The following is a 27,174-nucleotide window of genomic DNA, read 5'->3' as shown; positions in this document are numbered from 1 at the left end:
CTAACTGTAATAGCAGAACCGAACCTAAGGCAGGCTCTTACTGGACTTGCTGATGCTAGACTAGGAGTCCGGAGAGCCCAGCTTTAGTAACACCAGTCCCACTCCATGCAGCTGAGGGGCGCTGGGAGTGTCGTTCACCTCCTGAGCATCTTGGCTTCCTCACTGAGGCCAGGAGCTCTCTCTCTAAGGTCCGCTCCAGTGTTCACAGGGAGGTTGTGTGTTCTGTGCCTCGCTGAGTCACTGTTCTACTCATCTGTAAAATGGATACACAGTATGTGGCATAGGATTTTTGTGAGGCTTAAATGAGAATCCCGGTAAAGTTTTCACCAAGCACCTGGCACATAAGTGGTGCTAGGACAGCAACTATAATAAGGTTCTGCCATCATGATCTAATGACACAAAAAGTTTAATGCATTTTTTAAGATCTCTAAGTTGTGTAACAGAGCATGTTGGCTTATGGAGCACACGTGTTCCCAAGTACATTTCAAGTAATTGCTCTCCAAATGATGTCTTTAAAATGTTTTTATATTTAAGTGGGGATATACAGAAAGGAGTTGACATAGGCTTGAGACTGCTATCTTTAGAAACCTGCTTGCAGGTTTGACCTGTGGCAAACCTCTGGGAACTTGGATTTCAGGAAGGTTCTCAGCATTTCCTAATTGCTAAGAGTGGCTCACTGCACCTAAACTGTTTGTGTGAACAATGTGGTCCTGCTGAATATCTGCTTTCCTTCTGGGCATCTGGAATTTTGGTGTGTGATAGCAGAGGATGCCTATGTGACCGGCCCCCAGTAAAAACTCTGGACACTGAGTCTCTGTTGAGCTTCCCTGGTAGACAGTGTTTCCCGTGTGTTGTCGTAATTCATTGCTGGAGGAAGTAAGTGCATCCTGTGTGACTCCACTGGGAGAGGACTCTTGGAAGTTTACACCTGGCCTCCTCTGGACTTGGCCCTGTATGCCTTTTCCCTTTGCTGATTTGCTTTGTATCCTTCTGGTGTAATACATCTTAGCCATGAGTGCGAATGTGTGCTGAGTCCTGTGAGTCCTGCTAGTGGATCACTGATCTGGGATTGCTCTTGGGGACTCTCAGCACAGGGGACACAACACGAAACAAAGCTGTGTGTTCAGCAGAATCACAGAGAAAAAGACTAGAAGGAAATTCACTGGTATGTTAAAAAGAGTTACTTTCAAGTGATAAAACAAAGCCCCTTCTTCGGGCTTATCTGCATTTTTCTTGATGAGTATATATTGCCTAATAGGAAGAAATGAATATTTTAAAAAATCCTTTTATTTATTTGCTTTAGAAATAATAAAAATCAGTCAATAATTGTAAGCGGGGAGTCGGGTGCTGGAAAGACAGTATCTGCTCGCTATGCCATGAGGTACTTCGCCACCGTCAGCAAGTCCAGCACTAATGCTCGCGTGGAAGACAAGGTTCTGGCGTCGAACCCCATAACTGAGGTGTGTACCCGGTGGGGGTGGGGAGTGGGGACAGAGGCAGAGGCGTGTATGGAGAAGTGGGCTGGTTCGTGTATACAGGCATACCTCGCTTTGCAGATATTGCTTTTTTTCTTTTCTTTTAACTAGTTAAAGGTTTATGGCAATACTGCATCGAACAAGTCTATCAGTGCATTTTTCCAACAGCATTTGCTCACTTTTGTCTCTGTGTCACGTTTTGGTAACTCTCGCAGTATTTCAAACCCTCCACCAGCAAAAAGATTCTGACTTGCTGAAGAGTCAGATGGTGGTTAGCATTTTTTAGCAATAAAATATTTAAAATTAAGGTGTGCACATTGTTTTTTTTAGACATAATGCTGTTTCACTCTCAATAGACTATAGTATAGTGTAAACATAACTTTTGTTTGCACTGGGAAACCAGAAAATTCGTGTGACGTGCTTTATTGTGACATTTGCTCTATTGCGGTGGTCTGGAACTAAACCCACCATATCTTCAAGGTATGCCTGTATGTTGTCCTTGCTAACTTGAGTTCCCTTCCTTTAAAAACCAAAGAAGTGAGGGTAGGGAAGGAGCAAGGAAGTCTGTTCTCCGGTGGGATTTGAAGGAGATTGGGGCATAGATTGCTGGTTCCAAGCCCTCTCTCCTCTACCTGCTGGGCTAGAAATTCCACCATCAGGATTTCAGGAGTCCCCTGTTTACGTTTATATCCCAGGGGAAATTTCCTCAACCACAGAGACAACTGGTACACCAAGACCAGTGGTGTTCTCCAGCCAAACCAGCACCAACTTTCATGAGCTGATTGTTAAACATTCAGGAATTCTTTTGCAAGTTATTGTTAAACCTTTGGTAGTTTGAAATCAGTCATGGTGGAAGTATTTACACCTTACAAATTGGCAAATGTCACATATCCAGGCTGTTCCTCCTCCCCTCCCCGAGGGTGATTCATCAGCACACCACTGACTGGCTCAGATATGTGGGCAAGGCCAACCACGATGGCACCCAGGGGTAAGGAGACAACCCTCAAGGAAGAAGGGGCATCTGACAGCTCACGAGAGGGCCCAGAGGCCAACTCTGACTGCCTTGCAAATTGGGAAGGGGATTGATTTGGATTTATTTGGAAGCATAGCAAATAATTAAGAACGTTAGATTCCTAGACCCTTTCTCCCTGTTTTCTTGAATCAAAATCCTCCATGAATATTTATTAGACCACCTATTTTGTTTAAGTCACTGTGCCGAAATAATACAGGAAGTAATGAAAATAAGGTCCAATCCCCAAGTTTTAAGACTCCTCTAACATAACATATTTTAAATTCGAATAGAAAGATAAATCATGATCCAAGATGGCAGTAAAAAGGTTGTCAGGAAGCACTACCCTGTTAAATGCCCAGTGGATGATATTGTGTGGTTATTTGTTTAGGGTTGGTCTCACCCGCTGTTGTAAGCTCCATGAAGGCAGGACCATGTCTACTTTGGTTTACTTTTGCCTGCCAGTACATACATGTTGTCCAAAAGCATGATGGCCTGGACAGGAATGCGACGTGTGTGCGTAGGAAGGGTACTTCCAGATGGAAGGTGCCCAGGAAGGGAGAGCAGGGTGGGCAAGAGGAGAGACAGAATTCAGTAGCAGAAGTAAAAGGAAAAAATCATGCTCAGTGTGGGAGGGATGGAAGAAGGCAGTTTTTTGGTTGAGTAGAAAGTTCGAGTAGGGAAGTGGTAAGGGATAAGGACAGAAATAAAGGTTGGATGAAGGATGTAGACTTTGAGTTGAGCATCTCTAATATTTTAGGCATAGATGAGTTGAGGCACTGTATATTATCTCATTTAATTCTCCCAACTCTGTAAGATGCATACTTCCCCATATTACAGCTAGAGAAATTGAGACTTGGAAAGATGAAATAACTTTTCTAGCATCACACAGATAGTAAAAAAGGAACCTAGGGTCTTAAAACATCAGAACCCATGTGTTTTCTGATCCCGCTCAGTGTCTACCAGTAAGACTGAGGAGAGCCTTGAGGTGAGACTGAGGAGACGTAAGGATGTGTCTTATTCCCTGCGAGCCCCTGCCTCCCGGCCTCCCTCTATAATCAGACTTTTCCCCAGCATACAGGACTGGATTTTACTGTAACTGCTCCAATAATATTGATGCAAAGGTTTTTTATAATGTTGTTACTATGTTTTGTAGGCTGTTGGAAATGCCAAGACCACCCGCAATGACAACAGCAGTCGGTTTGGGAAATACACAGAAATCAGTTTTGATGAGAGAAATCAAATTATAGGAGCCAACATGAGAACTTACCTGCTGGAGAAATCCAGAGTTGTCTTTCAAGTAAGTATAAAAATATTAAATTTCCTTTTCCCCAACTTTTATAGTATGGTTCACATTCATATATTCATTAGAAAACCTACATTGTTTGTGACTTGAAGAATACAGTTTTCCTATATTTCATTTGCAGTTTGGGTTATTTATTTTTCTATTTCTTAAAAATGAAAATTGATGAGTAGGTGCAGTATTAGTGGAATTATATGGTTGAGGGAAAAGTTTATGACTTTCAGTTTTAGGCACGTAAGTCCTTAGCATTTAAAACTCAAGTTTATCTTTCTAGAACACAAAGACTACTTGAAATAGACAAAGCTGTTAGACTGGCTTTTGTATCAGGAAGGGAATGGGATCAGATCTAGAGAGGCGGGGTTTAAGAAAAAGGCTTCTGTCCATAAAATGGAGAAAATTCTCATCATTTTGTCCCAGAAGGAGAGTAACAGTAAACCTTGTATTGCAGGGAGTTTCTTTAAAATTTCACCTGGTACTAACTACATTATTTCCATTTCGTAGAATGTTTCGTTTAATGACATTTTCTCTGTGGTGGTTATTTGGAAGGTGATCTTGGGCCACCAGTTCTCCCTCTGTGAGCCAGTGGAGGCAAGAAGTTGGGTCACAGCAAAAACACACGTAGACGTCCGTGTCCATGAGAGCAGAACTGTCAATCCAGATTAGCCATCTAAGACCCTCTTGTTGAAAACCTCACATTTTCATTTGTAAAGGGCTTGTGTAATTTCAGGGCTTTTCTTTATTTTACAGTCAGAAAATGAGCGAAATTACCACATTTTCTATCAGCTTTGTGCATCTGCACAGCAGTCGGAATTTAAACATCTTAAATTGGGTACGTAATGCATGGTGTGTGGAAGAGTCTCTTTTTTACGTAGGAATTTAAATTCTAGGTTAATTTCATCTTCTTATAATATCGTCACTTTAAAAAAAAAAAAGTATTCTGTCCAAAAACATAAGATCCTTGGGTTCCAGGGGTGGACTTGATGCATTTAACTAAGGAGATAGATTAGTTAGGGGCAAAGTGAGTCCAGGAATACGGGACCCCTTCAACTCCAGGGTTCTTTTCAAAATTCCAGAGTGATTATGGTCCATCCAGCTAGAACTACCTGAAGAAGGCCTTCTGACCACTGGGACTTACTGATCTAAGTCCCCAAACTTTTCTTTTTATCTGAACTTCTTGGATGGTCATTTTTCTAACAGCTATGACATATTTCCGTGTCTTCTGAGACAGAGTACCTCTATCATAATTTGAATTTCCTTGATGACTCAAAATCATTATTAATCATAACCATAATTAATGAGCTATTTGTCGGTTCGTGCAAATGGCCCAACTCCGGTGGTATCTCGACTCTCCTGTCTTGGCCGTTTGTGCCATGTTGGTAGACGGAATTGTCTAGTGTCTCGGAGTTGAATGCACACTCCCTAATCCTGGAGAAGTTACCTGCACTTGTAGAATCTAAGTTTCTTCAGATTTCATATAATGATAATATCCATGCCTTGTCTGCCAAATACAATGTGAAGAGCGAACATGGAAGAGCTTTCTGAAGGCTTCCCTACTATTCAAATATTAGATGCATATATGGTTATTATCTTGACCATAGTGATGTTTTTATAATGGTATATGTTTATCAAAACTTATCAAGTTTTCTACAGTTAATCGTACGTTCAGTAAACCTCAGTAATGCTGTATAAAATTATTAGGTATGGGAACAAAAACCATGCGCTCTGGAGTCAGGCCGGTGTTTTAATTCTTGCCCTGCGGTCAGCTGTGGGTCCAAGAGCAGGCCACTTCACTTTTCTGAGCCTCAGCTTCTGAGTCAGCAACGTAGAATTCTAAGGAATAAGTGGAAAGACATTTTTAAACTGCTTAAGACAGCACATTAAGTGTGAACTTTTCTTCTCGCTTCTGATGTACATGTATGTTCAAATTTCTGTGTCACAGATATCACAGCCTTACTTTTGATTTCAGGGAGTGCAGAAGAATTTAATTATACGAGAATGGGGGGCAGTACCATCATTGAGGGCGTGAATGACAGAGCCAACATGATAGAGACTCAGAAGACCTTCACACTACTGGGTAAGTGAAAGCATCCTATCCCAGGAGTGGCCATTTTCTCCAAAAAGGCTGGGATGCCCAGCATGCATGTGTTCTGAAGACACCTAATAAATTCTAATTTTAAGATGAGCCAATCAAAAACCATATTTGGAGACCAAGTGGTCAAAAAGGTGCTTTTCCCTTAAAAGATATAGAAATCAACTCTGTGCTGTATGATGACCTCGATGGGTGGGATTGAAGAGGGGGTGAGAGGGAGGAGATATATGTATACATATAGCTGGTTCACATCGTTGTATAGCAGAAACTAACACAACATTGTAAAGCAGCTATACTCCAATAAAAATGAATGAATGAATGAATAAATAATTTTAAAATCCCTATGGCAGGGACTTCCCTGGTGGTCCAGTGGTAAAGAATCCACCTTGCAATGCAGGGGACGCGGGGTCGATCCCTAGTCAGGGAACTAAAATCCCACATTCCACCAGGCAACTAAGCCCGTGTGCCACAACTACTGAGCTCATGTGCCTCAACTAGAGAGCCTGAGTGCTGCAAACTACAGAGCCCACATGCTCTGAAGCTGCGCTCCACAACTACAGAGCCCACGCACTCTGGAACCCGTGTGCACAACTACAGAGCCCACACACCCTGGAGCCTGCATGCCACAACTAGAGAAGAGAAAACCTGCACACCACAACTAGAGAGAAGCCCGCATGCTGCTATGAAGAGCCCGCTCACCACAACAAAAGATCCCCGATGCCTCAACGAAGATCCTGTGTGCTGCAGCTAAGACCCGAGACAGCCAAAAAAATAAATAAATAAAATCCTTAAAAAAAAAGAAACCTTATGGAAGGGGCACCAAATTATAGCAGTAGTCAAAGTATTCTTCACCTCCATGGGCTCACAGTAAAAAAAAGTTTTACTGGGCTTCCTTAGTGGTGCAGTGGTTGAGAGTCCGCCTGCCGATGCAGGGGACATGAATTCGTGCCCCGGTCTGGGACGATCCCACATGCCGCGGAGCAGCTAGGCCCGTGAGCCATGGACACTGAGCCTGCACGTCCGGAGCCTGTGCTCCGCAACAGGAGAGGCCACAACAGTGAGAGGCCCGCGTACCGCAAAAAAAAAAAAAAAAAAGTTTTACTTAAGAATATTCTTGGGAGGGTGGGATGAATTGGGAGATCGGGATTGACACATATACACTAATATGTATAATAGATAACTAATGAGAACCTGCTGTATAGCACAGGGAACTCCACTGTACAGTAGAAACTAACACAACATTGTAAAACAGCCATACCCCAATTCAAAAAAAAAAGGAAAAAAGAATATCCTTGAAGAAGCAATAAAAATAATTAATTTTATTAAAAAATAAATAAATGATCTTAACTAAGAGTATAACTCTTTGAGAAACAGTGACTTATTGCCAGTGGTTCTGAATACTAGAATGTCAGATCACCTGAGAAGATTTTTTTTTTTAAATTCTAATATCTAGATATCACCCCAGACCTACTAAATCTGAATGAGAATATTTGAGAACAATGATATACCTAAAAGAGAAGAAATAATCATGTAGAAGCTTCTCATTCTAATATGTGAACTGTGTGAAAACCTCGAGATAGACCTTTCAAATAAAAAGTGTCTAACTTTGGGCTTCTTCCTTTCCATCAGGAATTTATGAACTAGCATTCAATTTCTACCCTAATCAGTCGTTCTAACAAAACTTCTAATTTTAAAAAGATCAGATCTCTTTTTTGCTACAAAATTTAATTTTGCAAAGTTCACTTAAACTGAACAAAAGAAAATCTTTGTAGAGCAATATGCAGCTCTTAATGTTGCTCCACATGCATGCATTGGACATGGCTATGAGTCCTCTAAGAACAAGAGCTTTATCTTTCTTAAAATGACAATTTATTATTATCTCTTGTGATTCCGGGCTGACTGGGCTCACCCGGGCACTTCTTACTTGGGGATTCTCGTATGATGGTGGCAAGGGCTGGATCAGCTGAGGGCTTCTTCTCTCACATGGGCTGGCATGGCTAGAATTATTGAGGGCTGGGTGGGCATTTCTCTTCCTCCATGTGTCCTTCCTCACAGCATGCCGGTCACATGTGGCTAGCTTCTCCCAGAGCTAGTTCCAACAGGCTCAGGTGGACTCTGCAGGTTTTTTTATGAACCGGCCTCCTCGGAAGCAGTGCAGCATCACTGCTGCTGTGTGCTAATAATCAAAAGCAAGGCATAGGGCCAGCTCAGACCCTTGACCCATGGGGAGAAAACTACACAGGGCATGAACAATGGGAGGGTAATGCATTGGGGGTCATCTTTGGAGAGTAGCCAGCACAGTAGCTGTTGGGGATGTTGTGAGGATTAAGAGGTAACGTCTCTTGGTTTATGAACTGTGGCGTGCTCTATCAGAATGAGAGATCAGTACACATTTAATGAAAGCATGACCTCAAAGTATGAATCACTAAAAAATGTCCTAGGCCAGAGGTTGGCAGATTGCAGCCTGTTTTTGTAAATAAAGTTTTATTGGAACGCAGCCACACTCATTTAAGTATGATCTGTGGCCGTTTTCATGCTATGGTGGCAGAGTTGAGTACTTGTGCCATAGACTCTATAGCCTGCAAAGCCTAATAAGGAAACGTTTGCTGACCCTTGTCCTAGGTGATAGAGTGAGCATAGTTGATGGGTTCCTTATAGTTTTCTTGCAATTTGTGAAAAGATTCGTGGGTGGAGTCATGAAGCTAAGCTTCAACCCCAGTGCGTTTAAACATGGATGTCCCCTGAGGACCCCTGGCCAGGCAAAGAAGTTTGAGCAGGCTTTGGAGGTCTGTTTGCTGCTGTGGAGTAGATTCATGCATGGAACTCACTAACTTTGAGATTGCCATCATCCTGTGACCCCCACAGCCAATAATCTCATGCTGTGTGTTGATTTCATGGTCTCTAAACCTGCGTTGTCCAACACAGTTAAGTACTAGCCACAAGTGACTGTTTACATTAATTAAAATGAAATAAATTTTAAAATTCATTTCTCAGTTGTACTAGACATGTTTCAAATGCTCATAACCATATGTAGCTAATAGCTGCCATATTGTTCAGCACAGATAAAGACCATTGCATCCCCAAGGAAAGTTCTATCCAATAGCATGTCTCCAACAATGTGAATATCTCGTGTATACTGCTTGTCCCATTGGCTGTGTCCTCTTGTTTGTGTCTCAGTGTTATCATCTTAGACAGAGACCCCCTCAAGGGCAGATTGCCCAACACGAATCATACATAGGCTTATAACACATTCGGGCAGATAACCTTTTTTAAATGTAATTGCTAAACACGTACTTGTTGGTTGATTTGTCCATTGCTGTGGTTTGCTCTGGAGACAGTTTGGAGAAACAGACAAGGTTAGCAGTGAGGTCATCTAGTTCAGTACACAAATCCACTTCACAACACGCCCAGTAAGCAGACTTCTGGGATCTGCTCAGACTTCTTTGCCTGGTGCAGGGTCATAGGGAACCATCACTTTTATACACCCTGGGGTGAGCTAAGGCAGCTTCATGACTCCGCAGGTCTTTTCACACACTGCAGTGGTCACTGGCGGTACACTGCTTAGCCATGATACACCCGGTGTGATTGTAACTTTGGCAGGTTCCCTAACCCTTCTATGCCTTAGTTTCCCCCTCTGTAAAATGGGAACAGTACTAGTACTTTATGTAGTTGTTGTAAGCATTAGACGAGGTGATATGTAGAAAGTACGAAGGATAATGCCTGCTGCAGAGCTTCATTTGCTTTCCCTTCTGGCTCTGCTTCTGAGGTACTAAAATGGTTCTGAGACCCAATTCCAGTGTGTGCTGGGGGGGAGGGGGAGGGGAGGGGGGGTCCCCACACCAAGCGATTCTCTGGACACCAGCTGGGTGTCCTACAATTCGCCTCAATTCTGACACTATCTACCTGGAGAAAGCCTCAGATCCCACAGGTTGAGGGCTCAGTTCCACAGGACCGCCCCCAGCCCACCCCGCTTCAGATCAGGTTGTCACCTGTGATTGTAACCGAATGGCTGTAAATCACAGGTTCCCACAACCACCTCCTTGGGTTCAATTAATTTGCTAGAGCAGCTCACAGAACTCAGAGAAACATTTTACTTACTAGATCATCAATTTATTATAAAAGGATAGAACTCAGGAACAGTCATTTGGAACAGATACACAGGGGCAACTATGTGGGAAGGAGCACAGAGCTTCCATGCTGTCTGAGTGTGTCACTCTCCACAATCCCCACGCGTTCACCTGGGGGCTTGCAAACCTCGTGCTTTGGGGTTTTTATGGAGACTTCATTACATAGGCACCGTTGATTAAATCATTGGCCGTTGGCAGTTAGTTCAACTTCTAGCCCCTCTCTGCTCTCTGGAGTTTGAGGGGTGAGACTGAAAGTTCCAACTCTCAATCACAGGGTTGTTTCCCCTGGCAACCGGCCCCCATCCTCACATGACCTAGGGGCATTCCAAAATTGCCTCATTAACAAAAGACATCTTAATCTCTCTCAGAAGTTAGGAAGTTGCCCGGGTTTTAGAAGTTCTGTGTGTTAAGAAACTGGATGAAGCCCAAGTATATACTACTTAGTTTAAAACACAATATCACAGGTACTTTAGCTAGCCACAATTTACCCACTGAGGAAGCAGAATGGGGGTGCATTTTGATCAAGAGCTCATTTCCTTTGTTCTTCTGCTGACTCTCATTTAATTCATCCTTTGATCTTTGCCTAGCCATTAAGATCTCTGACAGAAAGAATACTCTGGAAGCAGACCTATCCTGGACCTCAGGCTCAAGAAACTTGACCACTATGTTTCTCACTGAAATCTACCTCAGGCCAGTGGCGCTTTTGCAGTGATTTTATCTTACTAAAAGTAATTACTTAAGTGAGGTCTTAAGTTCTTTCTTTGACATCATTGCTTTGCAGTTGTTATTTCACTTTTGTCAGCTTTGGAAAGCATGGGGTAAGTAAGCGATGGATCATACAGAGAGTGGGAGTGCCAGAGCAGATTCCCAAACTTTGTATATTTAGTTGCTTTTCTTCATCACTCACCTGTCATTTATCATGGTGATGCTCAGGGGTTTATTTCTGTTAGAATCGTCTGTCCTTCAAATGTAGGCATTAGCGCGAAATGGAACAGCTGCAGATGTCTGGACTCAGATTGAACTGGAGGTTTCCATGTAATTTTGGTTTGAAATTTTTTTTTAAATTTTTATTGGAGTATAGTTGTTTTACAATATTATGTTAGTTTCTACTATACAGCAAAGTGAATCAGCTATACGTATACATATATCCCCTCTTTTTGGGATTTTCTTCCCATTTAGGTCACCACACAGCACTGAGTAGAGTTCCCTGAGCTATACAGTAGGTTCTCATTAGTTACGTATTTTATACATAGTATCAATAGTGTATATGTGTCAATCCCAATCTCCCAATTCATCTCCCCGCCGCCCTTTCCTCCTTGTATCCATACGTTTGTTCTCTATGTCTGTGTCTCTATTTCCATTTTGTAGATAAGGTTGTCTATACCAATTTGTTCAGATTCCACATGTATGTGTTAATATACGATATTTGTTTTTCTCTTTCTGACTTACGTCACTCTGTATGACAGTCTCTAGGTCCATCCCCGTCTCTACAAATGACCCAATTTCATTCCTTTGTATGGCTGAGTAATATTACATTGTATATATGTGCCCCATCTTCTTTATCCATTCCTCTGTTGATGGACATTTAGGTTGCTTCCGTGTCCTGGCTATTGTAAATAGTGCTGCAATGAACATTGGGGTGCATGTGTCTTTTTGAGTTAATGGTTCTCTCTGGGTATATGCTCAGTAGTGGGATTGCTGGGTCATATGGTAGTTCTAGTTTTAGGTTTTTAAGGAACCTCCATACTGTTCTCCATAGTGGCTGTATCAATTTACATTCCCACCAACAGTGCACGAGGGTTCCCTTTTCTCCACACCCTCTCCAGCATTTATTGTTCATAGATTTTTTGGTGATGGCCACTCTGAGTGGTGTGAGGTGATACCTCATTGTAGTTTTGATTTGCATTTCTCTAATAATTAGTGATGTTGAACATCTTTTCATGTGTTTGTTGGCCATCTCTGTGTCTTCGTTGGAGAAATGTCTGTTTAGGTCTTCCACCCATATTTTGATTGGGTTTTTTTTTTTTTGATATTGAGCTGCATAAGCTGCTTGTATATTTTGGAGATTAATCCTTTGTCAGTTGCTTTGTTTGCAAATCTTTTCTCCCATTCTGAGGGTTGTCTTTTCATCTTGTTTATGGTTTCCTTTGCTGTGCAAAAGCTTTTAAGTTTCATTAGGTCCCATAGGTTTGAAATCTTTTATGACTGTGATTTTGTGTGATCTTAGTAGAGAGAAGTCTCTCCAGGTTTGGAAATTACTTAAGAACGTGACCTAGCTGCTATTGAGATAGTCCAGATGTCCTCAAGTCAGAAGCAGCAGGTGGCTGCAATGGCTCTTACGGGGCATTTAGGACCTGCTGCTCTTTTGCTGGAGGAGTCGAGGGTCTCCTGTTAACTGAAAAAAGTGCACAACCTAAAAGTTGAGAATTATGTTTTATTTGGAGGACAAAACTGAGGACTTCAGCCTGGCACACAGCCTCTCAGCTAGCTCTGAGGGACTGCTCCCAAGAGGTAAGGGAGGAGCCAGGATATGTAGGAGTTTTAAGTCAGAACATCAAAAGATTACTGTTAATTAAAGAAAACCAGACATCTCAAATTAAGGAATTTAGCACTTTTCTATTTATGGGAAGATACAAGAGTCTGGGTTCATTGAAATCATTCCTTTGATACGCACCTTAGCTATCTAGGACCCGTTTCCTGCTTTTCTCCATCTGGAATCCCCTCAGGGTGCACCATTGTGGGCAGCGATAGTGGCTGATGGTCTGATGGCCACAGCACCCATTGTTTGATGATATGGTAGGCAACATTTTTCATTCACAAGTGATATTCCACATACATTGGTCGGGGTCCCATCGAGGAAACATGGGGCACATTCAAATAGGATAAAAGGAGGAGGGTTTATTTATGAAGGGAGCAACTACAAACTGTGGGGCTAAGGGGGCTCCGAGGAGCAGTAGGGACCTGGAAGCAGCAGCCCTTTCTGTTCAGGCACAGAGCCTGAAGGGAAGGGTGGGGAAAGTCAGCGCTGACTCGGAACAGTAACATTCTGTCAGTTGGCAACACAGCCAGCCTGAGGCAACTTTGCAGGGAAAGAGATGGGGAGATGTACCCAGCACCTGTCTCCTCCTGCTCTCTGATCTCCTGCCAGGGTCCCCACTGGTCAAACCCCACCAGAACCCATTGCCTTGGTCCAAACAGGCCAGTCCCCTGGGGCAGAGAGCAGGGTGCAGAGCTGGAGGGGCAAATGAAATCCTTCCAGCACCCACCATAAAAAGCATCCAGAGAGCTTATGAGCAAAAAAGAAAAAAAAAAAAATTAACAAGAAAGCACAACACACAGAATGAATGAGAGCTGGTTCTCCCAGGAACCCGACATGAAGTCATTACTCAGATACTAATTTTTGTGTTGAACTTCCTAGCAGCCACAGCAAAAGGGAAACCTGGTGGGTTGTACAGCTCACATTGTGTGTGTGCACACGTCAAACTGGAAAGACAGTGAACTGGATTTTCCCCGGGGTCTACTCATTGTTCCCTGTCCCAGCTCTTGGCACTGATGGTACTAGAGTGTCGTGAGAGAATTCAGGTGTTTATCTTACTAATAACTGAGCAAGAGAAGAAATGCAGTGTTCCTAATTTGGGAAAAATTTTGTTTTCAGGTTTCAAGGAAGATTTTCAGATGGATGTTTTTAAGATCCTGGCAGCCATCCTACATCTGGGCAATGTGCAGATCATAGCAGTGGGCAACGAGAGATCAGCAGTCAGTGTAAGATATGTGTTTGCTTCACCCTTCCTGTGTTGGGAGGATCATCAGTAGAAACCTCTCATGGTTACCCTGGTTTTGCATTTTAGCACCAGGCACATTGGGCCTACTGGGGAGACCAGTTTAACAGGAACAAGGAAGGTAGGAGTTTCCATGGGTTACCTTCAAAGAGTAAAGCTTCTTCCCCTTGCAACAGTAGAGAAGGGGGAAATGCATTCTCTGTTTTTCTTTTATTCAACAAATTTTTCCTGAGTGCCTACTCTGTGCCAGACACTGTTATAGGCTCTGGAGAAACAGCAGTGAACAAAACAAGATCAGAAGGCCTTCATGAAGCTTATGATCTGGGGGAAGGAAGTGGAGGAGGGGGAGACACAATAAACAGTTACAGGCTCTGGCAGCTGGCGATAGCCATTAAAAAGGAAAATGAAGCAGAGTAGGGGTGGGGCAGGGCTGTGCCTTTTGTATCTGGCATTCATAGAAAGCCTTTCTAATTCCATAAGGAAGTGAATTGTGTCACTTCACACACACGCTTCGAGGAAGAACATTTGAAGTAGAGGGAACAACAGGTGCAAAGGCCCTAAGGCAGGAAGTGTTATTGGAAAAATAGCCAAAAGATTGGTAAATGCAGAAAGGAGTGAGAGAAAGGAGGGGTGGTAGATGAGGCCAGAAAATGGGGGGTAGGCAGGAGGGAAATGTGCAGATCATGCAGGGCCTTAAGTGCACTGGACAGTTTTAGTAGAAAGGACGCCTCCTACCTCCTGACACATGCCTGATTCAAACACCAGTGGTGCTCTCTATGGAAATATATTCCCATGTAAGTTTTGTGACAGATTTCTTTATTTAATGGACACAAGATAAGTTTATGTGTGTGTCTCTTTAGCAACAAATGTTATATGAGTGGTGATTCTTGCTGGGGTATGTGTTTGCTTATTCTCAACAATATCCATGTAAAGAGGACAGTCACACAGTTAAAAATGTTTCTCTGAAATGCAAAATCTTCTTATCGTTAAAGCTTTGTATTAACATATGTTTCTTAGTCATCTCTGGTTGCCATAACAAAATACCACAGGTTGGGTGGCTTAACAACAGAAATTTATTTTCTCACAGTCCTGGAGGCTGAAGGTCCAAGATCAAGGCGCCAGCATGGTTGAACTCTTGGTGAGGGCCCTCTTCCTAGCTTGCAGACAGCTGCCTTCTTGCTGTGTCCTCACACGGCAGAGAGAGAGAGACAGCAAGCTCTAGTCTCTTTTCTTATAAGGACACTAATCCTATCATGGGGGCCCCATCTGCATGACCTCATCTAAACCTAATTACCTCCTAAAAGCCCCAAATACCATCACATTGGAGGTTAGGGCTTCAACATATGAGTTTTTCATATGACTGAAACAAACATTCAGTCCATAACAATATCTACTTTCATGTCCCCAAAACAACAGATGGGAACAATTGTTAATTTTGTACACCTGGTAATTTCTCAGCTCTGGGACCTGCGGTTTAAGGGGAGAGACCGCTGAGCAGAAATGGAGGGTGTGTTTTTGGCCTGTTGCCCTATGACCAGGAAGTAATTCTCCTCCCTCTCCTCAGATTCCTACATTAAGCGCCCCGCCCCCATCGCCACCAATATCCAGCCCTGACAGAGTCAGTCAGTTCACAAAGGAATGGGAAGTTTGGAGAAAGGTGATGGTAGGCCTGGAATGTGTGTAGGTGTGGTTTTCCCTCTGGATACTGGCTCATTTACCCCAGAAATGGGCTGCTGCACTTTTTCTTCTGAAACTCCCATGATTTCCACCCAACAAATGCCCTTGCTTTGAACTCTGTCCTGTGAAGTTTGTTGTGAAGGTAGTATTTTGGAGGAGGAGTTAAAATTGATAGACTAAAAATCCTTTGTCTATCAATCTTAGGAGACAGATTCCACAAAAAAGATGTCAAATCTTTGTAGAAAATTATCAGTCCTGTAATTTTCAGTCATTTGCATCAAGAACTTGAAATATTGGGCAAATTCAATCAGATAAAGCCAGCTTACTTTTTATTTTTTTGTTTTTGTTTTTTTGCGGTACGCGGGCCTCTCACTGTTGTGGCCTCTCCCGTTGCGGAGCACAGGCTCCGGATGCGCAGGCTCAACGGCCATGGCTCACGGGCCCAGCCGCTCCGCGGCATGTGGGATCTTCCCGGACCGGGGCACGAACCCGCGTCCCCTGCATCGGCAGGCGGACTCTCAACCGCTGCGACACCAGGGAAGCCTTCTGATGCTTTTTAAGTGCAATCATGTGGTTTTCCCGATTGGCTGAGATGCTGTCTACAGATCAGCCTGCCTCAGAAGTTCCCCTTCCCGAGAGGAATAATGGTGTGCAGTCACATGGGATCACATCTCCTTGCCTAGTGATAAGGACCCCTAGTCCATGCTGTCTGAAGACAAACAGGAGGAGAACTCTCCTTGCCTGCTGGCCAGTGGGGCAGCTCTCCTGCCCAGGCTTGGGAGAGAAATAAGATTCACTTTGTACGTCCAGGAAGAGTCCCCACCACAGCCCTCAAGTTGGCTGGGAAGCTACTTTAGTCCAGGGAGCCCACCGTGTTCTCTCTGACAATGACACCTAGGTACCTCCTGGGCCAGACCCCCCGGGCAAATCCCAACAACACAAGGAGGGACAGGGTGAGTGTAGGCTCTGGCAGGTGGCCTGGATGTGATGCAAAGGGAAGAGAGGTTTCCAGGCTGTGTCCACATGCACAGGAGAGGGGAGAGGATTGCTTCTGTGGCCTAAATCACTACTGACATTCTTTGGCCAGAATGAAAATCCAGGTGGGACCAAGCCCAGGGCTGCCTGGCATCACCACAGCGGTGCCCTGCCAGGTACAGGCTGAGTGCCACTGCAGGTCCTCCTGCTTCACTCCCAGACCTGGCTCTGTGTCCTAAGGCCTGGTCATGCAGAGGCCGAGGGGCCTGGCTGAGTGGGCCAGTGCCGGTTTAGATGGCCCGATGGCCCTGACGGGGCTTGTGTCTTGCTTTTGAAGGAGGACGGCCGTCACCTGGAGGTGTTCTGTGAGCTCCTGGGCCTGGAGAGTGTCAGAGTCGCTCAGTGGCTGTGTAATCGCAAAATCATCACAAACTCCGAGACGGTGGTGAAACCCATGACCAGGTCCCAGGCCATCAACGCCAGGGACGCGCTGGCCAAAAAGATCTACGCTCAGCTGTTTGACTTCATTGTGGAGAGAATTAACCAAGCCTTGCAGTTTTCAGGCAAGCAGCACACTTTTATTGGTGTTTTGGACATTTATGGGTAAGAGTCTCTTCAATGAGCTTGTCTTTCCTCATTTTAATGTCGAATGCCTGTTATTTTTACGTCATTTTGTTCTGGTTGCTCTTTTGTGTTTCACATGATCAGAAAGATGGTGTTCAGGGCTTCCCTGGTGGCGCAGTGGTTGAGAGTCCGCCTGCCGATGCAGGGGACACAGGTTTGGGCCCCCGTCCGGGAAGATCCCACATGCCGCGGAGCGGCTGGGCCCGTGAGCCATGGCTGCTTAGCCTGTGCGTCCGGAGCCTGTGCTCCGCAGCGGGAGAGGCCGCAACAGTGAGAGGCCCGCGTACCGCAAAAAAAAAAAAAAAAAAAAAAAAAGAAAGATGGTGTTCTCTTTTTTTTTGCATATATATGGATGTTAAATACAGTCTCCTGGGCTACAGTGTCTTTTTTCTAGGGTATATTAAATAAATTCTAAATCAATAATGGCCAACTTCCAGAGCCACATGCCAGCTACCATGCTGAGTGGTCTCCGTGCACCTTCTTATTCCTCAAACAACCTTATAATTACCCTCGTTTTACAGATGAAACAACTAAGCCTTAGGAAGACTCTTTCACAGTTGCTCTGCTGGTGGGAAAACCCAGCACTGTATGAGGCTCTCACCCACTTCTGTTTCCCTATAGAGGCCCTGTGAGGTGTAGAGCCCTGACATACCTTTGCCATTTCGTAGGGTGAAAATAACAGCCCCAGCAGTCCTGCACCTTGCCCACATTCACAGGGCCAGAGGTAGACTCAAACCCAGGCCTTTTACCAACCAGCCTCCTCACACCTAAAATCTTCTTCCATTCTTGGATCATGAGGGTCATGTGTTTGCCCCATTCTCCAAGAATTCTTTTTTTTAATAAATTTATTTATTTATTTTTGGCTGTGTTGGGTCTTCACTGCTGCACGCAGGCTTTCTCTAGTTGTGGCGAGCGGGGGCCCCTCTCTGTTGCGGTGCACAGGCTTCTCATTGCAGTGGCTTCTCTTGTGGAGCACAGACTCTAGGCGCACAGGCTTCTATAGTTGTGGCATGTGGGCTCAGTAGCTGTGGCTTGCGGGCTCTAGAGCGCAGGCTCAGTAGTTGTGGCACATGGCCTTAGTTGCTCTGCTGCATGTGGGATCTTCCCTTACCAGGGCTCGAACCCTTGTCCCCTGCATTGGCAGGTGGCTTCTTAACCACTGCGCCACCAGGGAAATCCCTCCAAGAATTCTAATACATTTGGGAGACCAAGTTCCCACACGGGGTTTTTTTTCTTGCTTCTTTTCATTGCCCAGTCCTGCTTTTCCAGGTCAGACTTGTGCTAAAGACACTTGTAGAACAGCCAGGAAGAGTGAGTGAGGCCTGGCCAGCGTGAGGGGAGTTAGCACCCGGGCTTTTGTTTGTTAGCAACTGGCCTTCAGCACCCAACCCCTTCCCTCTCCCAGGACCCACCCTGGTTTCTCAGGGGGAAGAGGGGCAGATGGTCCCAGGGAAGGCATCACGGAGTATTCCACCGAGATTGGGGAGTATCCCCCCACACCCCGAGAAAAGCAGCTGTCCCTCCCCTTCCCATTTGGAGGGGAGAGCCGGCTGGCCTGCTGGGAGGGCAGGCAGAAGGAGCCGCTGAACTTTTACGCATAGAGAGAGAAATCGCTTTTCCCACAGCTCTTTAATGTGAGGCTGTGCCTCAGGGGAGTTCCTTGTTTAACTTAGATTCTAAGTTAATACTGTACATATGACTCCCAATTAATAGCATCTGTCAACAGTTATAAATTAGTGATACATTGCTGGGGTAGTCTAGTAAATTATTTACCTTGTCCATTCAAAAAAAAAAGGATTTGAGCAGCCAATAATCATTTAAGCAGACTTCTAAACGGGAATAGCCCTGCTTAACAATAGTCTCTCTCATTGTGGTGGAAATGTGACTGTTATATTTTTTCTATTCTTTTCTGTGTTTTTAAAATGTCTTTAAAATAAATAGCCCTTTATTTATTTATTTATTTTTTTTTTTTTGCGGTACGCGGGCCTCTCACTGTCGTGGTCTCTCCCGTTGCGGAGCACAGGCTCCGGACGCGCAGGCTCAGCGGCCATGGCTCAGGGCCCAGCCACTCCGGGGTATGTGGGATCTTCCCGGACCAGGGCTCGAACCCATGTCCCCTGCATTGGCAGGTGGACTCTCAACCACTGCGCCACCAGGAAAGCCCCAGTAGCCCTTTATTTTAAGAATATGTTATTTCATTCAAGAACAAATATGCATGTGCCAGGAACTATGTCAGGTGTGATTGTTAAAGAAAATAGACATGGCTTCTGACCTCTAGGGACTTAAATTTTAGTGGAGGGGGCAGGCAGATACTTAGAGGTTGGGATGATTTCTGGGCAGGGAATAAGTAGATGGGTGTGCTGCAGGTTAGCAGGGCAGGAAGAAGAGAGGGGGCAGCTGAGAACAGGGAGCCGTGAGTCAGGAGAATGACAGGGCGGCGTCAGATCCGCAGGCTGATAGGCCACTGTCATAAGGAAGTTGAATTTTTGGCTAAATGGGCAAATCTTTGACAGGAGTAATTGTAAATTTTTAAGAACTTGTTAGAGTAGATCTTAAATTTCTATTTTAAAATTAAATTCCTCCTTGGATATTTAAAAAGTAACATGCTCACTGCCACCCATGAATTCATTTCATCCCTCCAAAAAAATAAGCTCTCCTCTTGAAGTAAGAGTGTTACTGTCTGGGGCGAATCCTTTCACACCTTTCTCCAGTATGCTTATGTCTAGGTGAGCCCCCATGCATGCACACCTGCAGCTGTTGAGAGAACTGAGCTCAGGGTGACCTGGAAATAAGACAGCCTGAAAAGAAAAGTTACCCTCTGTGAAGGCGATGAAAGCCAAAGCTATGAGCGTTGAGATTTCAGCTTGGAAAAACATGGAGGCTTGTGGTTCCCCAGCCAGTCGGGTATTTATGTTCTCTAGACCCAGAGCTGGAAAGGCCTGGGGCTTGGAGTCAGACCGCAGGGAGTGAGCACGGCACCACACCTGTTGTGTGGCCCCCAGAAAGTCACAGAACCTCTCTGAACCTCAGGTTCGGTGGGGACCTCTCTGGCGGGGTTATTACAAAGGTCAAATGGAAGAAATCGTGAAGATATTTTAAGAACCATAAGGATTGTTCAGATGTGAACAGGAAAACAGTCATTGATGTTTGACATTCCGCCCCTGCCCTAGGAAGTCCAGCCTTTGGCCCCAGCTGCGGGCTGCAGGGCACGATGAGACCCTTTTGTCTCCCCTCCAGGCCCAGCCGTGGCCTGTCTGCAATGTCCAGGCCGGCAGAGCCTCTGGACCACCCAGGGCATGTGTGGAATGGAGCTGTGAGGACTGTGGGTTCTGCTCCTGTTCCAAGTCACCCTGCAGCTGCCCAGAGGACAGTCCGGGCCCTTAACCTCCCCAGGAATTCTAAACTGAGCCAAACGGGCTCAGTCAAGTGAGATTCCCAGGGGACCCATGGCTGAAGCTGGCAGGAACCTCTCGGGATTAGAGCGATTAAGAACTAAGCCTTTAGGGGGCTTCCCTGGTGGCGCAGTGGTTGAGAGTCCGCCTGCCGATGCAGGGGACACAGGTTCGTGCCCCAGGCCGGGAAGATCCCACATGCCGCGGAGCCTGCGCGTCCAGAGCCTGTGCTCCGCCACGGGAGAGGCCACAACAGTGAGAGGCCCGCGTACCGCAAAAAAAAAAAAGAACTAAGGCTTTAGAGGCACGAAGAGCTGGGGTCGAATTGCATGTCTGGCACCACATTGCAATGGTCACCATCTCTTCTGACCCTCGGGTGTAACAGTGGGGTCAGGGCAGCTCTTCACTTAGGGCGGTGTTGGGTTAAGTGAGGTGATGAACATCAATGCTAACACCTAAAGTACTCAGCCTCCTTCTGGCAGGAGCGCTCATCTGGACCGGTGGTGAATTGGGTGCCCCAGTTTTGTTCAGCCCACATTGTAGAGTGGGGTGATTCACATAAAATCGGGGTTCTGGATTCTCTTGAGAATCAGGTGACCTCACATCCTGACCTGCATTAATCCATGGCCACAGCTGGCTGGAGCTGAGTAGTACCTGCCCGTTGGGCAATCCGGGTTATCATGGGCCCCGCACGGTTCCAGCCTGCCCCCCCATTCTGTCGTCTACTGGTCCCCTCTCAGCTTGTGAGTTTGCAGCTCCAGAGACAGACACTGAAAGTCTGAAAAAGGAGGTGGGGCTGTCTGCCTTGGACCTAAAGGGGTCTGCTGGGCTATGGGTATTAGATGGCCTTGCCCTTTTCCTCCAAGGACTGTGAAAGCATCCCTTGGGAGGCAAAACCGTGCTGCCTCTGCGTGCAGCAAAGAGTGGGGCAACAGGAAGCAGCATTGCTTTTTCACTGGAAACATAAGTGTTACAGTCAGGTCAGCTCACAGCTCAGTCTGACACTGTTTGTCCTCGGACAAATTTTTCAACTTCTCAGTCTTATAAAGTGAGGATAATAGTGCTGATGACAGTGTTATGGTGTGGATTAAATGATATGCCATATTGTACCATGCCTGTTTTAATGCCTGCCTCAGGTAGGTGTTTTGTACACACAAGATGCCTTCCTGGGGCAGCCTGGAAAAAGGTGACTTATAAACTGAATGCTAGGATATTTAAACCAGAAGCTTTGAGGCATATTTAAAACTTGCAGAAAACATAGAAAACTTTTAAACTGTAAAATCTGTGAAAAAATGCTAACCTATAAATGAATGTATATATCCTTCAAGTTATATCTTAACTTGTTTAAACTGTATTTCAGTTTTGAAACCTTTGATGCGAACAGCTTTGAACAGTTTTGCATCAATTATGCTAATGAAAAGCTGCAACAGCAGTTTAACCTGGTAAGTGACTTTTCTGCCTTCTTGAAACTAGCTCTCAGCCGTGTGTGTGTGTGTGTGTGTGTGTGTGTGTGTGTGAGTGTGTGAGTGTGTGTGTGAGTGTGTGAGAGAGAGACAGAGAGACAGACCATGGAGAGAGGCTCAGTCTGGTTCTTTCCCTCTTCAAATCTTGCTGGATCACTCACATGCTGGGTCACTGCACCATCTTGTGGCCGTATCTTGAAACTGCACCTTCCCATCCTATTTCATCTTTGTGGAGCCACTTGCCCACTTCTGTTTCAGTTCATCACCTGCCATTCTTGGACACAGGCCACCCGCCCTGCAGCCAGACCAAACCACTTAGTTTCCTGAAGGCTCCAGTCTTTGTGAGCCTCAGCATCTGCACCTGCTGCTCTCTCTGCCACAACCCACCTGCCCCTGTCCTTTCCCCATCCCTTCATCTTCACCTGGAGAACTCCTGCTTGTCATTTGAAATTCAGCTTCTCCCACACAACTCATGAGAAGACAGTGTGACATCATGGAGAGCATGAGCTTTTGCTCAAACTGAACTGGGTTTGAGTCTCAGCTCTACCTCTGGGACCTAGGGTTCTCTGAGCCTCATTTTTCTTATTTTGAAAACAGGTCAGTAGTATCTGCCTAATATCCTCGTAAGGAGAAGACCTAACATTGAATCATACCCAGCAAATGTTTTTTTGCTTTGCTAGTCCTTGCTCCAGAATTAAGTCATGTATAAGCGTAAGATTTCACCCTGTTGCGAATTTGTATTCTGTTAACATTCTCAAGGATTCCCTGGAAGTTTAGCATTTAATAACTGAAACTAAGATTTATTCCAAGTGGGTGTGCAGCATAACTCACCTGAGGTCGAACTGTGTCTGTAGATCCTGCCCCTCCCGGGACGCCAGTGCCGTCTTGGTCCCCGACATACACGTTCACCTCAACCTCAGAATAACATGTGCAAGACACTTCCTGAAAATAGCATGTCAGAGGCTGCAATTCCATTTTTCTCTTTTTTTATTCTGCTTTTCCTCCTCTTCCACTTCATCCTCCTTCTCCCCCGCCCCACTTTATTTTGGGGGGGTGTGGGGTTGAGTCTTATATCAATGTGCAGATCCTCCTGGAAGAGGTAAAACCTTAAAATATCAACATGAAAGCCTTAGTGAGCCCTCTCCTAGCTCCAGTCCCGTAAGTCTGGCCGCTGCTGGACCCCTGCATCTGGGTGGCCTCTGGGAGTTCAGCAGTGACAAAGTGAACCTGCCACCTTCCCTTCCTGGCTCCTTGCCTTCTACGCTCCCTCTTGCGATTAAAGCACCACTGCTGACCCAGTGTCCTGAGCCTCACGTTCATCCCGGCCTCGTTGCCCTTGCTCACCTTCCTTGCACAGTGTCTGGCCTCCACAGAACCCTGGGCTGAGTCTTGACGGGGCTTTCTGCCTCCAGTCCTGCACTCTTCAAAGCCATCCCCACCCCCAAACCAAGTTATCTTTCCAGAACTTAGATCTCATCGTGAACTCCGTGGATCCTCACTGCCCCTAGGAAAAGGCCACAGGTCTGAGATTCTCTGGGGGTACACAGGGGGCTGATGTGATCTCCCCTCTGCTGTCCTTTGCAGCCCCATCCATTGCCCCCCACCCCCATCACTGTTGTGCTGTCTCTCTGGCCTGTACGGGCGCCGTTCAGTTCTCAACCACCTATTGGGCTTCTGTGCAATTTCCACTGGGATTCTCCCGTGGGCGCCTTTCTCCTCGTAGCCCTTCCCCCTTCTGCCACCTGCAGCCAGGATGCGCCTGAGCCAGCCCTCTGGGAGGCCTCCCTGGTACCCTCATGGCCCGAACAAGTACTGTACAAAGCTCTCCAAGTTGTTAGCTTCTCATACTGCCCCAGAGCCAACATTCTCAGGCAGGCTGGTTCCCACCCGGCCAAAGAGGCTGGGTCTGCGTTGGACAGTAGCAGTGGCTGAGCAGGAAGGGGCTCCAGGACCACCCTGAGTGCTACAGGTGGCAGGCTGGCTCAGGCCTCACACCCCAGGATGTGGGGACCCCCTGCGAGTGGGCTGGAAGATGACAACTACACCCACGTTAGGACCTCAGCAGCACTGATCGTGGGTAAGGAGGGTGGCGTGCATCTCAGGGTCTTCCATAAACATTCAAATCAGTCATATATCTACATTTTCCAAACGTTTATGTCCTGTTCTTCAGAAGCACACTCTAATGTTCTCTTTTACTTTCTATGTTGACTTCCGGGTTTCCAGCATGTCTTTAAACTTGAACAAGAAGAGTATATGAAGGAAGATATTCCTTGGACTCTGATAGATTTTTATGACAACCAACCAGTTATTGACCTGATTGAAGCCAAAATGGGTATTTTGGAGTTACTGGATGAAGAATGCTTGGTAACTTTTTAAAATAACTGTTGTTTTCAACTTCTGAGTAGTAATTGATGAGCATATTGCAAAATGGATTTTTTTTAACGTACATGTAAATTCCTGACGTGTTACTGTTTGGTTGGATGTTAACACTGAGACAGCAGTCCATAGCAGGAACCCCAGAGGGTCCGGTGAGCCTCCTGCCCTCAGCAGGTGTAGCCCACCCTTGGGTAACATGCATGACCTCTTAGGTCATGTCCAGCAGGGAGGAGCCCTTTGAAGCTGTTGCTAGGTGTATATATAGAGTGGACATGGAAACAACAAGTGACTATACACCAGTTGTTAATGACTAATAGGAACTGAGTTTTCTCTTACTTCCTGATTCCATGAGTCACCCACTGGGAGGTGCAGCTGAAAAATCAACATCATACAATTGACAAAAGAGTCTCTAGAAATTTTCCTATTATTATTACCCTCTGGGAGGAACAACTTCACAGTGAGTCAGCCTAGCAGTGTCCTTTGTCAGGCCACAGGAAAAACTAATCCCTAGGACAGTATTCATTCTTTTGGTTTAAAGGTTATATTTTAACGTTTAAACACACATCTTCTTTCTTTCCCAAAGATTTATTTTTACCACCCCCAGCCCCAAATGCTTGTAATGTTGAAGACTTACTGGTATTTTCTCCCTAGAATTCTCAATTCCATGGTTCTTCTCACAGATTAGCCTTTCTGGTGCCACCTACGCTTTAGCCCCTTCAGTGATGTAAGATTAAAAGACAGGCATCAGGGCCAAACATTCTGGACTGATCTACTGGGGGCAGGGTGCAGAGGCCAAGGTAACCTCTAGGAATATTTGTACCCACTCTACAGAGTCATTCCCTATATGGAATATTAGATTCACAGAGTTCAGGCTGAATGTAATTGATAGCTTCACAATCACCAGTATCAAGAACAAGTTTTGCATCTAGCTTAGTTTAAGTAGGTAAGATCTTAGTTCAAGGAGGTAGTTATTAACTAGGCAGTAAGACAAAACAGCTTTCTTCCTGAGGCAGGGGGTGGGGAGGACTACATTTGGGTTCCAATCTTCCCCCATTCGACCAAGAATAAAAATCATGTTCACATAATTTTGGGAGGAAGAAATGTTAAAATACTGCCAATTTTGCAGAAATAAAATCCTTCATTCTTACGTCATTATGTGACCGTTTCCTTTTCATCAATAACATTTTGTTCTTCTAAAAGAGCATTGATGGGCTTCCCTGGTGGCGCAGTGGTTGAGAGTCCTTCTGACAATGCAGGGGACACGGGTTCCTGCCCCGGTTTGGGAGGATCCCACATGCCGCGGAGCGGCTGGGCCCGTGAGCCATGGCCGCTGAGCCTGCGCATCCAGAGCCTGTGCTCCACAACGGGAGAGGCCACAACAGTGAGAGGCCCGCGTACCGCAAAAAAACAAAAATTAAAAATAAAATAAAAATAAAAGAACATTGATGTGTCCATTTAAATATCACTGTAAAGAATAAGATCAAAGACAGATTTATGCCTAGAGTTGCATTTGAAACAGGAGCCTCTCATGTAGAGCAGTTCACTCTGAGGTGCAGCTCATCATGGTTTTTTAGAATTAGCGCTTTTCCTCCCCTCTGTTTTCTTACTTGCTATTTGGTTTGCTTTTCTCTTCCAGTTACCACATGGGACTGATGAAAACTGGCTTCAAAAGCTGTATAATAATTTTGTCAACAAGAACTCTTTGTTTGAAAAACCCAGAACGTCAAACACATCCTTTATCATCCAGCACTTTGCTGATAAGGTACAGTGAGAGTTTGGAGCAGTGCTGTCTGCCCCTGGCCCACAGCTGTCTCCTGGGAGGAGCAAGCAGGCCAGGGACTTTGCTGGTCAGAACCATCACGCTTAGCATGTAGCTTTGATGAAGGATACCTATGTGTATGCACGCGCGTGTGAGCGTAACAGTTCTTAATTTGTCTTTATCACAAAATATATGCATTTCAGTCGTACTGCTTTAAAGATAAGCATGTTGCCAATGGACCTCATTTCTGATTTGGGGCTTATTGTGAGTTCATTAACCTTTTATCAGTTTATTTTCTCCGTGATATTGCTATAATCAAGACAGCATAATTGTTTTCTACATTGAAAGGAATATCTTTTTGTTGACCCTTTCTTATTGTCATAATATATTTTTACATTGGTAACAGAGACTGACTCAAGATGATGGGTTTTCTAAGTGATCTTTATTTTCTTTATGTCTCCAATTTCTTATGAAAAAAATGTTTAGTAAAAAATAATTTTTTTTAATCAAATTACGGAAAGCTTAGGAAATGGAAGGAAAAAAAAAGGAAAATGTACCACAACCACCTGCCCTAAACATGCTTTCTCATCTTGCTTTCCTTCCTTAAGGAAACTCCTGCCCTCTGTGTTATTGCCGGGTTGGGTGTTACTCCAGTGGCTTGGCCAGCGCCTGGGGATCATGGGGACAGCCTGTACTTGCCTGTCCTAGAGGCTATTGCTGTGGGTCAGTCTGCTGGTTGTGCCTGAGTGTCCACGGGGGCAGTGGAGGGACAGCCAGACAGACAGCTATAATAACCTTTGTGGGCCAGAGGAGCAGAGTTAAATGTGACCGCCTTTTAGTGCTTGGAGTTTTTCAGATAGGCTCCTGAAGAGATGCACATGAAATGAGTGATGATATATCAAGTTATCTTTTCTAGTTGCTGTCCTTTATAATTTCACAGTTGTGATCCCAAGGGGAAAAAAAGGATCAGACTTCATGTAAAGCACATATGGGATTTACTTCAAGAGACCCTCTCTATAGTACATGGTGTCTGTACGTTTCATTCTTGTCACCTGGCACTTCCAAGAAGACCCTCTTAAAAGAACTAACAGCGCAGCATTTTGCGTGTCCTATGGATGGGTGAGAA

General features: G+C 45.1%; 1 protein-coding gene across 2 annotated transcripts in view; it reads left to right on the top strand.

The window, feature by feature from the left end:
- The window catches only part of MYO5C (myosin VC), a 118,120-nt gene that overhangs the window by 20,630 nt on the left and 70,316 nt on the right, over positions 1-27,174 (top strand). Inside the window, exons 1-10 of one of the 2 annotated variants that reach the window (XM_067747331.1) lie at positions 1,037-1,165; positions 1,304-1,460; positions 3,641-3,784; positions 4,535-4,616; positions 5,754-5,861; positions 13,659-13,765; positions 16,772-17,037; positions 21,811-21,892; positions 24,137-24,277; positions 25,926-26,051. In XM_067747331.1, coding sequence (XP_067603432.1) covers positions 1,377-1,460; positions 3,641-3,784; positions 4,535-4,616; positions 5,754-5,861; positions 13,659-13,765; positions 16,772-17,037; positions 21,811-21,892; positions 24,137-24,277; positions 25,926-26,051 — 1,140 coding nt within the window. In that variant the 5' untranslated portion in view covers positions 1,037-1,165; positions 1,304-1,376. Of the gene's footprint in view, positions 1-1,036; positions 1,166-1,303; positions 1,461-3,640; positions 3,785-4,534; positions 4,617-5,753; positions 5,862-13,658; positions 13,766-16,771; positions 17,038-21,810; positions 21,893-24,136; positions 24,278-25,925; positions 26,052-27,174 lie in introns of those variants that run through there. The other variant, XM_067747322.1, reaches the window with a different exon arrangement.

This window comes from Pseudorca crassidens, chromosome 1 (genome assembly GCF_039906515.1).
Source record: "Pseudorca crassidens isolate mPseCra1 chromosome 1, mPseCra1.hap1, whole genome shotgun sequence".
NCBI classification, from domain to species: Eukaryota; Metazoa; Chordata; class Mammalia; order Artiodactyla; family Delphinidae; genus Pseudorca; species Pseudorca crassidens.
Note: the sequence above shows the minus strand (reverse complement) of the source record. Positions and strands in the feature narration are given on the sequence as shown.